The following is a 12,173-nucleotide window of genomic DNA, read 5'->3' as shown; positions in this document are numbered from 1 at the left end:
TTAGCTTCCCTACTAATACCATCAAAACCTATCTTTCTGACCTTAAATTCATGAAATAGATTAAATGGATATAAGAAACATGACCAACATAATTGTTTTTTTTTTTTTTTGAGAATGAACATATTGTTTTCTTTTTTAAGTGTGAGTGACAGTTAAAATGCGGGTTAATCAATTCTAACCAAGACCATTTCCAGCCAAAAGTAAAACAAAGCTTTTGGAGTGACATTCACAACCTCTTCTACCAAAACAATGTTACACCACGATTTTGCAGAGCAACCTCTCGTGGTTGGTTCCTTAGAGTTCTTCGTTGCTGGTTTCATCATCGACTGTTTCCCCATTGCCACTGAACACATAGAGAGGGATCGTTAATTGAAAGCCTGGGAAAAAAATATCTATAGAATCATGTATTATGAATATATATGATTTAGGTATAAAGAATAACCTTGTCTGACTACAATATCTGCTGATGTCTTGGCATAGGACCTTGCTTACTTCTCCGGCTTTAACAGATCCTTTCTTTATCCTCTCTGAAAGCTGTTTCAGCAAATATTTATATGTTAGTCAGTACCAAATTTCTTCAAGAAATGCAGAAAGAACCCCCACACACACATATAGCAAGGGATGGTAGGATAAAAATTCACCTCATCTTCAGTTTCCTCCAGTAACCTATGTAAGAAAATGAAAAAAAGCTGAGGTAATTAAAGATCGAGTTTTATGCATACCCAGACAACTGGAAAGTATAAAGATTGCGCCAGACACCCAAACTTTGGACTAAACTAAATATGTAAAGCATGTCTTTACCTTCCACAGAAAGATGAAATGTCTTTTGAATATGCACGAGCTTCTTGTTTATCTATCATAGAATTATTGAAGTACAAGATAGTATTTGTCAGAAAATTATGAGAACCTTAGTAATCATACTAACAAGAAACTGAAAGCGAGTTACGAAATGCAATTCCAATTTAGCAAATGATAAGAAAACAATGAAGCTCGGATCATGAATATCGAACTTCAAGTTTCCAAGTAAAGTGAAAGGCCATCACCAAAGACCCACATCGAGTAAATATCTCTAACCCAACTTCTCTCCCCTCACTCCCTTCCATGCACAAACTCCATCAAAACCAAGTCTTGTCATGCTTTCTTTCTGATAAACTAAGTCAGACTATGTCAATCAAGTTCTATGATTTCTGGTGCCACATAACTAATTTGTTGTTGGAGATGACCATACCCAATATGAATTCTGGATCTACAATTTCGAATCGGCTGGCAGGCCTAAATCTTATGTTCTTGTTCCACAAAACAACTCAGATTCAACGAGTTTACTCAGATATTTAAGTCAAAAGAACAGCTACTTTTTTTAAAATATGAGTCAAATGTTTCTGACCATCTATCTCATACATCTCTTATTCAGAGTGTTTAACAAAGTGTCCGCAAAGATTCCTCAACTTTAAATTGACATCCACCAGTATGATGTGGTTTGTTTCTAGACCAAGCTTAATAATCTGATATGTAAGCTCTAAGTTAACATTATCACGGTTTCTCTAGTAGCATTCATATCTCCATAAGGATGGAATGGGATTCCAGTTACCATGCATGCTTCAAACAAGTAGTCAATCTTTGGCAACGAGTGGTAAAAGCATAACATAATTAAAGTACCATATTTATTTTCCCAGTTCCCAGGCTTTTAGTATATATTCCATGTGGCCTCTGTGCACAATGAAAGAAAAAGAAAATGAGAGGAAAGAGAGTGCTTTAGTGGATCACAGAAGATAATAGCACTTTCAGTATCAGATGTCATTGTAGTCATATTAGGTCATTGACTTAGCATAAAAACGTGCTTATCAGTTCAGTCATGAATTTCAGAGTTCAGAACAGCATTGGCTATGGATCATTCAAGCTAAGCTGCACACGTATTCCATGGACCTGGGATCTTCCCTTTCTAATCATAAAAATAGTAACACGACAATTAAGAACTTTACCACAAGCATGCATCACAAGTGAATAACTATTAATTCAACTATGGACTGCCAGCCATTAAATCTTTATAATTGAGAGTTGGCCCAGTACTGACCAGTAGATTATCAGAAGCAGCATATTAGTTCGCTTAGAAGTAGAGTTTTTCCATACTTTTTGTAATTTTCTTCTAAAGTTGACAAGTCTGTACTACTGAACCTAAAATTTTGGGAATCAGGCATATTTAAGATCTGGCTAGAGTCTACGTGTTCAGTTTGTTAGTGCAGACTTAAACAACTCAAAGACATCCAGTTAAAGAACAGCATAATGAGTTGGCAAAAAGAATTAAATGTGGATTTGTCAGACGAAGCTTGAATACATACTAGTCTTAAGGTTATCCCAATCCTTAACCTTGATCCATTGTCTGCTCGAATCCACCTGCCAATAACATAAACATAAAAATTAACATCCGTGTAATGACGAGACCAGTAGACTATTGATTTTATATATACTATCGAACCTTAAGATCATTATCAAGAAGATCACACCAAAGTTTTGTCCTGCATTTGTATATTATATCGTGGCATTTCAAGATAAGGGATGGAGGGGCTGTACCTTCTCGAGAGTATAATCTTGCATGTTTTCGCAGAGCCCATCAAGAAGTTCAACGACTCTCAACTCACTGACTCTGTTGGAGAAAAACAAGGAAGCAATAAATTTGAGCATTAGTAAGAGATGATACACAGAGAGCCACTTCCATTGCCCTTATACCTGTAGTCTATTAGCTTCCCTTGTCGCTGACCTTTGGAGTCCAGACGGTGTCTCATGTCCAAATGATTTCTCGGTTTTTCCTGCATACAGCATGAATTAGTTTTACTTCAAAGTAGTTCCTTATGAGAACCATCATTGGAGCAAAGTCGCTTTCAAGTGAATTAGCCAATATAACATTCCCAAAAAAAATGCAGCTACTTTAGCTCTAATCAGCCTCCTAGTGATATTTTTGCTCTAACTTTGAATACTCCATTACATCTAAACACACATTGTCAGATTTTCAATCCTCATCTTAAAAACCTCAAATCATGGATGAACATATTCCACTTTCACACTACCAACTTATAGTTCAATTGAAAAATCATTCTATCCATTCCACTGACAAAATATGTTTTCCAAAATCAGTTCACATCCCTACATATCCAACAGCACCATTCTCACCCAGTCCCAAAATTTCAGTTCTCAGAATATTTCATTACTTGAAACTGAGTGCTGCATGATTTTAACCAAATTGAAAACATAATTGCACAAAAACCAGGAATGAAGAAACTTACATTTGAGAGTCCGCGCTCCAGCTCCATCTGCAAAATAAAGAACTTCAACTTAAAAAAGAGAAGAAAAAATGAAATGTCGAGATTTAAAGAAGCAAAAAAAGTTACACACAGCAATTGCATTGCAGGCGGCACATTTATCCTCAATTCCATAAGCCGAAGCCGCCAAAATCGAAATAGCGATTAACAGGATTGAATTCACGTTGAAATTCGCCATTTTTGCTGCTCGATATTCTTCTGCTTGATGATTTCCAAGGAGGAGCAATTTTCCAACTATCAAAAACAACGCGAAAAAAACAAATAAGTTAGTGCCACGTCAGCACAGGAGTGTGGTATCTTTTCCAGTAGAATCGCGCCACTTGGCATATTTTGTTGGTGTCGAATTAAAGTGAAGTAGTTGGGCTTCTGTTCGGAATTGGTCTGCAGTTTAATGCACTACATAAAAAGGGCTCGGCCCATAACACTTATATGCAGATTTATGCCAAGCATTTCATCTACAGTATTTGGGCCTAAAACACATGAATTAAAATTCATGTCTCCAAATACACAATCTTTTAAATTTTCGACGATTGATGATATCGTTGCTAGCTAAAGTGGCAAGTTGATGCAATCGTAATATAAAACATTAAATTATGTAATTTAGTATATTGATCGTTTAATTCATATATTCGCCTCAGCATTAATTTAAGAACAATTAACAATTAACAATTATTGATAAATCAGAAGTGGGATTTGAACACGAGATCTCACTGTTCACAGACAAGAGGTCGCACCGCTTGATGTCCCTTGGGGACTATGCATAATACTCATATTATAACAAAATACCCGGTTATCATAAAAATACCATTAAAGAGAAAGAAAAAAAAAACGTTTCGTTTTAGAGATTCGAAATTTATGAGAAGATAAAATGGGTGTGAAAAAAAAATCAAGTTTAGGCATCGTTACTTATTAATCAACTCCAAAATTTACCATATTAATTAAAATATCAATATGACAATATCACAAGCAGGGATTTTTCCTGCTTGGCCAAATAAATTAATGGAAGCGCTATGCCAAGTAAAGTATATTGTATTATATTGATATAAAAGGTGTGATGATAGGCACAAAGTATAGATCGACTATTATATTTCTATTATATTTTTATTTAATTATAAATAAAATAGGGTTAATATGCCAAACCCCTAACGTTACCACCCCAACTACACTTAAGCCCATAACCTAACGTTGATAGCAACTAACACCCCAAAGTTCATTAAGTACTACAATTAAACCCATAAACAAAATTTCTTTCACAAAATTAAGAAATTCATTTTTTTTTAATTTATATAATATATCAAAGGGGAGTTTTCTCCCTCCATTTTTTCCCACCATTTTTTTCTCTCTCTTCTCCCATCAATTTTTTCATATAAATAAATATTTTCATACACAGACATAAATAAAAGAATCGTAAAATTTTAACAAAGAGAAAGAAAATAGAATATTTTAAAATTTTAATAACTCATTCGTTTTAAATTTATTTTTAATAATTTTTATACCATATTAAATATTTTGTTACAAACTTAAACATAAGATGCTTATTAAATATTTCTTCATAAATTAAATTTGATATTATTTAGAAAAGTGTTAAAATTGTAAAAGAAAAAAGAGATGAAAATTAAAAATAAAAAAATGATGGGAAAAGAGAGAGAAAAAATGGTAGGAAAAAATGGAGGGAGAAAACTCCTCTTTTATATATTATATAGATTAAAAAAAATGAATTTCTTAATTTTGTGAAAGAAATTGTTTGTTTATGGATTTAATTGTAGTACTTAATGAACTTTAGGGTGTTAGTTGCTATCAACGTTAGGTTAGGGGCTTAAATGTAGTTGGGATGGTAACGTTGGGGGTGTTTTTGCATATTAACCCAATAAAATATTATATATTTATAAGAATATATTCATTGGATATTATTCTAATTATAAAGGTTCTAATAAAAACCTCTGTTAAAATGAGAACTAGGAACCTAATCTTCGCCTTTTAAATATTAGATCTAATGGTTAGAATTTAGTCAACAAAAGAACCGCCTAATTAAGTGTAATTAGTTTTAATTTACCATCTTATTTTATTTTTAATAAGAGAAAGGTTATTTTTGTCTTTTATAGTTTTATTATCTAATTAAAGTCTAGGAACCTAATCGTTTGTGTGTGTGTTGGACGTTTTTATTATTTTATTTTGTTAATTAAAGAATCAAAGTTGATTAAAAATATTCTTTTTTAATGAAAGAGAAATATTTATTTTTGTTGCACGTTCTGTCTAGGTTTTTTGTGTTTTTTATTTTATGTTCTTAATTCTCTCTCATTCTTTCTCTAAGTCTCCTTTATTCTTCCATACTCTTAATATAAATTCTTGTTGAAACCAGTTGAAGCAAGTATTTATATACGATGAACACTGAAGGTATTTATTAATTTAGATTTATTGTCATTTTTTGTTGGCTAATTTCATTGACTTATTTTCGAAATTTGTTTGTCATATTTTTCTTTATTAAAACGATTATTGTTCTTATTTAATTGTTAGGAAGTTGTTTTTTTGCAGTGTTAGTTATTATTGTTTCAATTATTGTTCATAATATCTTTGAGTTGCATAATCAAATTATATAATTAATTAAGTGCACAGCTAAACGTATGAATTGCACAGACGAATATTTGATCTGTATAGTTGAATGGATATGTTGCATACACGAATGAGTTTGTTGCATACAAATATTTTAATTGCATAGTTGAATTAAAGAGTTTGGATTGAAATTGTATATGTTTATCAATTTTAATTGCATAGTTGGGATTGAAAATGTTTAATTGTTTATATTGTTGTTGCATAATTGCTTTAGTTTGTTGCACATTTGAATCTGAAGTTGCATGAGTCATTGTATTTAGTTTTAAATTTGTATATGCTCTTTAACATTTCTAATATAAAGTCATTACATCACTTGTCAAAAATAGATGAATTTCAATTTCAACAATAGTAAGTTTCATCTCCACAATCAAATTTGTCATCATTCATTTTTTTACCATATTTCTTTTGCTTCTCTGTGGCCACAAACCAACAACGTTCTCATTTGTTTGACCACGTTCAGTAATCTCAATTTGTGCTTCACCCGACTGTCCAACACACATGTCCTTCTCTATGCCAACCTACAATTACATGAACATTAATTATAACTCATATGTGCACCAACATGTTCCGGCGTGCAACTATAACATTTTAGTATTTTACTACGCACTTAAAAAAATATGCAATTTATACAATTGAAACCAACAATGCAAAATACTTAGTCCAATCTAAAATATGCATCTATGCATTTGAAACTATGCATCTATTATATTTTACTATGCACTTAATAAATATTGTGAAATTACTTTAAATAATACCAATAAATGAATCCTGTGTGTCTATGCAACGAAAGCTAATCTACTACTAGTGAGTTTTTTTTTCACTTCGTTTAAGCAAGAAAGGTATAGGAACAAGAGATTAGCCGCACACTTTGTTGCAACAATACCAATCAATCAATCTTGTGCATCTATGCAAATTACCAATATATCGAAACTGTGCATCTATGTAATAAAATGTGCAACAATATCCAACATCTATGCAATTTAAATTTGAAAGGTTTAAACAATGTCGCAAAATTGAAATACTGGACTCCGTCGCAGCCGGTAGTGAAACACATAGATGCACACCGCCGCCTTATTTTGAATCGCCGGAAAAGAACTCCTTAACTAAATCGCTCCGCCGCCACCTTGCACAAACCGAGGCCCAAATCTCCTTCACACGCTGGAAACACCTTCGTCTTGCATAGTTCGCCATTGCCAAGCACAGACCGGCGCTCAAAATTCCCGCAACCGATCGGAAACTTGGTTGCACATAAGTCGCCGCCGGCCAAAAAACTAGCAACCAAGTCGCTTCATTTTTCAGATCGAGGGACCGATTCTTGCACGGAAGGTTGCACAGAAGTCGCCGCCGGTTTAATTTCTCCTCCGACTCCGTCCTCTTTTTTTTTTCCAGATCAATGGAAGTGGTAGTTTTGAAGTCGGCTGCTGTCTATTTTCAAAACCTAGGTGAAAGTTAATTACAAATGAAAGGTAATTTGGAAACGTGAAAAAGAAAGAATTACTGTATTACATTTCTACCCTTTTAATTTAAATTACATTTAAATTAGTAATTAAATTGTATATTTGTAGTTTAATCTCAGCCCTCTATTTTATTTAAATCAAAGGTTTTAAATTGGTTCATAGTTTTCATCTTAAGGGGGGTTTCTATGTTAACCCCACCATATACCTACAAATATATATATATATATATATATATATATATAGGGGTGGGCTATAATAAAAACACATCTTTTTGTAAAAATTAAAAACGGCTAAAATGTATGAATTCTATGTAGAACACGTTTGAATTAGCTGTGTAACTGTATGAATTGCGAAATTCATACGTGTTCTACATAGAATTCATACATTTCGCAATTCATACAGTTACACAACCAATTCATACGTGTTCTACATAGAATTCAGCCGTTTTTAGTTTTTACAAAAAGATGTGTTTTTATTATAGCCCAACTCTATATATATATATATATATATATATATATATATATACATGTAGCCATTTGATAATACTTGTAACTAAACATCCTTATTCAATAAATATATTTAGAAGAACATATACATCGATTCATTATATATACACCAAAATTTTATTTGATTTTATCTTCTATAGTGCTATGTTAAAAGAATATATTATTTTAAAATTTTTTTTTTTTGAAAAAATCTACATGAATATATCAATTATTAGATTCACATAAAAATTCTATCTGATTTCATCTTTCATCGATACATTAAAAAAATAGGGTTATTATCGGAAAATACTCAAAGTTTGTCAATTTTTTGTTTTATATCAAAATAAGGTTATAGCCCTCCCCTATATATATATATATATATATATATATATAGGAAGAGGTTCTAATAAAAACCTCTGTTAAAATGAGAACTAGGAACATAATCTTGACCTTTTAAATATTAGATCTAATGGTTAGGATTTAGTCAACAAAAGAAACTGTGCATCTATTATATTTTACTGTGCACTTAAAAAATATGCAATTTATGCAATTGAAACCAACAATGCAAAATATTCAAGCAAATCGAAATTGTGCATCTATGCTCCCTATATATATATATATATATATATATTATATATATATATATATATATATATATATATTTGTAGCCATTTGATAATACTTGTAACTAAATATCCTTATTCAATAAAATATATTTAGAAGAACATATACATCGATTCATTATATATACACCAAAATTTTATTTGATTTTATCTTCTATAGTGCTATGTTAAAAGAATATATTATTTTATAATTTTAAAAAAAAATTACATGAATATATCAATTATTGGATTCACATAAAAATTCTATTTGATTTCATCTTTCATCGATACATTAAAAAATAGGGTTATTGTCGGAAAATACTCAAAGTTTGTCAATTTTCTGTTTTATATCATGATCTTTATCTTTTGCCAGAAAATATATAAAATTAAAATTTATTCTAAATCGTTCCACGACGGATAATTTCGCCCAAAATCAATCTCAATTAGGGTTGTAAACGAGCCGAACCGAGCCGAATACTAGCAGGCTCGAGTTCGGCTCGAGCTCGATTCGAGCTTTTATCTTGATGATCGAGCTCGCGCTCGTCATCCACTTACTAAGCTCGGGCTATGTTCGAGTTCGGCTCGGGTGATGCTCGATAATATCGAATTCGAGCTTGAGCTCGAGCTCGGCTCGTTAGATGTTCGTATATATGGTGTTCAAGCTCGAATTTGTTATAAATTTAAGAAAATCTTCTTAATTAATATGTTACACGAGTTCGAGTTCGAGTTCGACTCGTTTAAGGCTCGTGTACTAACTCGATTGAAGGCTCGACTGAAGGTTCGTGAACAGGCTCGCGAACATGTTCGCGAACAATCGAATTCGAACATGTTCGCGAGCTCAACGAGCCGAGCACTGTCAGACTCGAGCTCGGCTCGTTTATTATCGAATCGAGCTCCGAACGAGCTTTTTTCGAGCCGAATCTCGATTAGTTTGCGGGTAGCTCTGTTCATTTACAGCCCTAATCTCAATAGCCCATTGATTATGATCAAGTATAACTGTTGACCAATAATAGGATGGAATAAGGTAATTTTGCCCAAATTCAATTTGAATAGTCCCACGATTTGTTATTTTTCATTGCGATATCAGATTGAATTTGGGCAAAATTGCTCACCGTGGAACGATTTAGAGTCAATTTTAACTTCATATATTTTGTAGCAAAAAATAAAGGTCATGATATAAATAAGAAAATACAAACTTGAGGTATTTTCCAGCAACAATCTCTTAAAAAATATGTTTGTGGTTTCGCTTTACTAACTTACTAAAAGAAAAAAAAAAGATTTTAAAAATATTGTAATAATATATTAATTCTTTAAATATACCTTAAAATCTATATGGTTTTATCTTCTATCGCTACATTAATTAAAAAACTATCTTTGATTTTATAATAATCGTGAAAAGAATAGTTTAATATCTTAATCTTAATACCATTAATTACTACTCCCTTCATTCCACTAAAAGTGGCATGTGTTAAATTTTAGGTTATCCCACTATAAATGACATGTTTCTATAAATGACAAAAATTAACCCTTCAAAAAATGTACTAGTTCCTACCACTTTTAATCAATTTACACCTTCTTCCTAATTTTTATGTTCAAAAGTTTTGAGTCACTTATAATTGGATAAAGGGGTATATATTATGAACTTTATTAAAATTATTTAACTCTAACATTTTATTAATGCAAAGTTAAGGGATTATGGTCAATGTGTTGAACCATAATATAAATGTATAAAATATAAATATTATAGGTGCTATATCAAGTGAATAACACTATTAGTTTTTTTTTTTATTTTTCTTTCATTCATAATCATTCAAATTATTTGGATATGTAGAGATTGATGGTATATTAGTATTGTATAATTCAAGTTGGGGAGAGTAAAAGGTAAAGCTTGAATGTGGAACTTCACTATCGTCTACGAAAAAAACTTCAATATTTACGAGTACATAATGAAAAACATTGTGAATTTTTTTTGTTATACGATCTACGAATAATCAGGGGCGTAGCCAGGGGGGCTAGAGCCCCCCAAATTTTGAAAAAAAAAAAATTATAATGTCTAAAAATGTTGTTATTATTATTATTATATTTGTATTTTAGTAAAAAATGTATTGAATGCCCCTAAAATTTTTTTAGTAAATTTTGAACTATATTATCTATGAAAATGGTGTTATTATTATTACTCCCTCCGTCCCATTAAAGTTGGCCACATTTCCTTTTTGGGCGTCCCACTAAAGTTGGCTACTTTCCTTTTTGGGTAAAAATTACACCAAATTAAACTCTATAATTAAGTCAACTAATCTACACCTATTAATCTAACCTATCCTCACTCATATTAAATAAAAACACACACACACACAACACACACGCACAACACACAAAACACACACAACACACAAAACCTCTCCCTTCTCTCTTCTTCTCCGGCGGCCGACAGCGACGCCGGCCGCCGGCCGCCGTCCATCCCCTTCTCCTCCCTCTCCCCTTCCCGACCGCCCTTGCTCAGATCTCTCTCGAACAAACACAAATCACACACAAACACACCCACACTCAGCGCCCCCCCAAAACATCTCCCCCTTCCCTCTTCTTCTCCGGCGGACTGCCGCCGGCCGGCCCCGCCCTCTCGTCTGCACTCTCCGGCAAACTCTTCACCTTCTCGATTTCACTCGCCAATAGCTCCGCCGCGAATTCATGAAAAAATCAAGGGTTTCGCACCTCCCTCAGCCGCGACCCCCATGGCCGCCGCCTCTCTCGACGACGCCGCGACCACTTCTTCCTCTCCTCTTCTCCCTCTTCTCTGTGTCGCATCTCCCTCTCCTCTTCTCCCTCTTCTCTGTGGCGCGATTTGGGGGCTAGGGCTTTCAGGCGGCGGCGGCGGCTACGACCCTTCCCCCTCACAGCGCGATTTGGGGGCCTAGGGCTCCGATTTGGTTTGAATGTTTGGATTGAGGAAATCGGATTGAGGAAAATTGAACAGAAAATGGTGTTTGGTTTGAATTTTTTTGGTGAAAATTGGATTGAGGAAAATGGAACAGAAAATGGTTTGAATTGATTTTTTGGTTTGCATGTTGATCGCCGGCGTCGCCGTCTCCGGCGCCGGCCGCGCCGGCGCCAGCCTGAAAATGGAACTGATGCACTGAGAAGAAGAATATGAAGCACAATTAATTAACTTTTAGTGGACTACACTTAATTAAAACATAACAACCCTTTTCTTAATCTCCGTGCCGAAAAGAATGTGGCCAACTTTCTTGGGACGGAGGGAGTATTATATTTGTATTTTAGTAAAAAATGTCTAAAATGTATTGAATGCCCCCAAAAAAAATTATAGTAAATGTTTTGAACTATATTATCTATGAAAATGTTGTTATTATTATTATTATATTTGTATTTTAGTAAAAAATGTCTAAAATCTATTGAATGCCTCCAAAAAAAATTTTAGTAAATGTTTTGAACTATATTATCTATGAAAATGTTGTTATTTTTATTATTATATTTGTATTTTAGTAAAAAATGTCTAAAATGTATTGAATGCCCCCCAAAAAAATTTCTCGGGGGCGGAACCCCCGTAACAGTTCAGCCCCCCCCCCCCCCAAAAAAAAAATCCTGGCTCCGCCACTGCGAATAATGATCTACGATCTCATAATTAATACTCAATTATAGAGTATTACTTATCATAGTTAATAAATAAATATTTTTATATACAAATATAAA

The 12,173-nt window shown here is 33.0% G+C and overlaps 1 protein-coding gene across 1 annotated transcript; it reads right to left on the bottom strand.

Moving 5' to 3' along the window:
- Positions 1–80: 80 nt before the first annotated feature.
- On the bottom strand, positions 81–3,627 carry LOC131010994 (uncharacterized). Its single transcript, XM_057938725.1, has 9 exons — positions 3,388–3,627; positions 3,279–3,305; positions 2,725–2,804; positions 2,569–2,641; positions 2,337–2,391; positions 802–853; positions 642–666; positions 443–534; positions 81–343 (listed from the first exon to the last, which is right to left on the bottom strand). The coding sequence occupies exons 1-9, from the start codon at positions 3,490–3,492 to the stop codon at positions 295–297; spliced, it is 558 nt and encodes a 185-aa protein (XP_057794708.1). The 5' UTR covers positions 3,493–3,627; the 3' UTR covers positions 81–294.
- Positions 3,628–12,173: the final 8,546 nt, after the last annotated feature.

Source organism: Salvia miltiorrhiza, chromosome 2, assembly GCF_028751815.1.
Source record: "Salvia miltiorrhiza cultivar Shanhuang (shh) chromosome 2, IMPLAD_Smil_shh, whole genome shotgun sequence".
In the NCBI taxonomy this organism is placed as follows: domain Eukaryota; kingdom Viridiplantae; phylum Streptophyta; class Magnoliopsida; order Lamiales; family Lamiaceae; genus Salvia; species Salvia miltiorrhiza.
Note: the sequence above shows the minus strand (reverse complement) of the source record. Positions and strands in the feature narration are given on the sequence as shown.

Excerpts from the sequence above, each read along its gene's own strand:
- LOC131010994 (XM_057938725.1), bottom strand. The coding sequence starts at position 3,492 with ATGGCGAATTTCAACGTGAATTCAATCCTGTTAATCGCTATTTCGATT. Across the intron at positions 3,306-3,387 it reads CCGCCTGCAATGCAATTGCT|ATGGAGCTGGAGCGCGGACT; the intron begins GTGTGTAACTTT and ends TTTATTTTGCAG. Across the intron at positions 667-801 it reads ATTTCATCTTTCTGTGGAAG|GTTACTGGAGGAAACTGAAG; the intron begins GTAAAGACATGC and ends TTTCTTACATAG.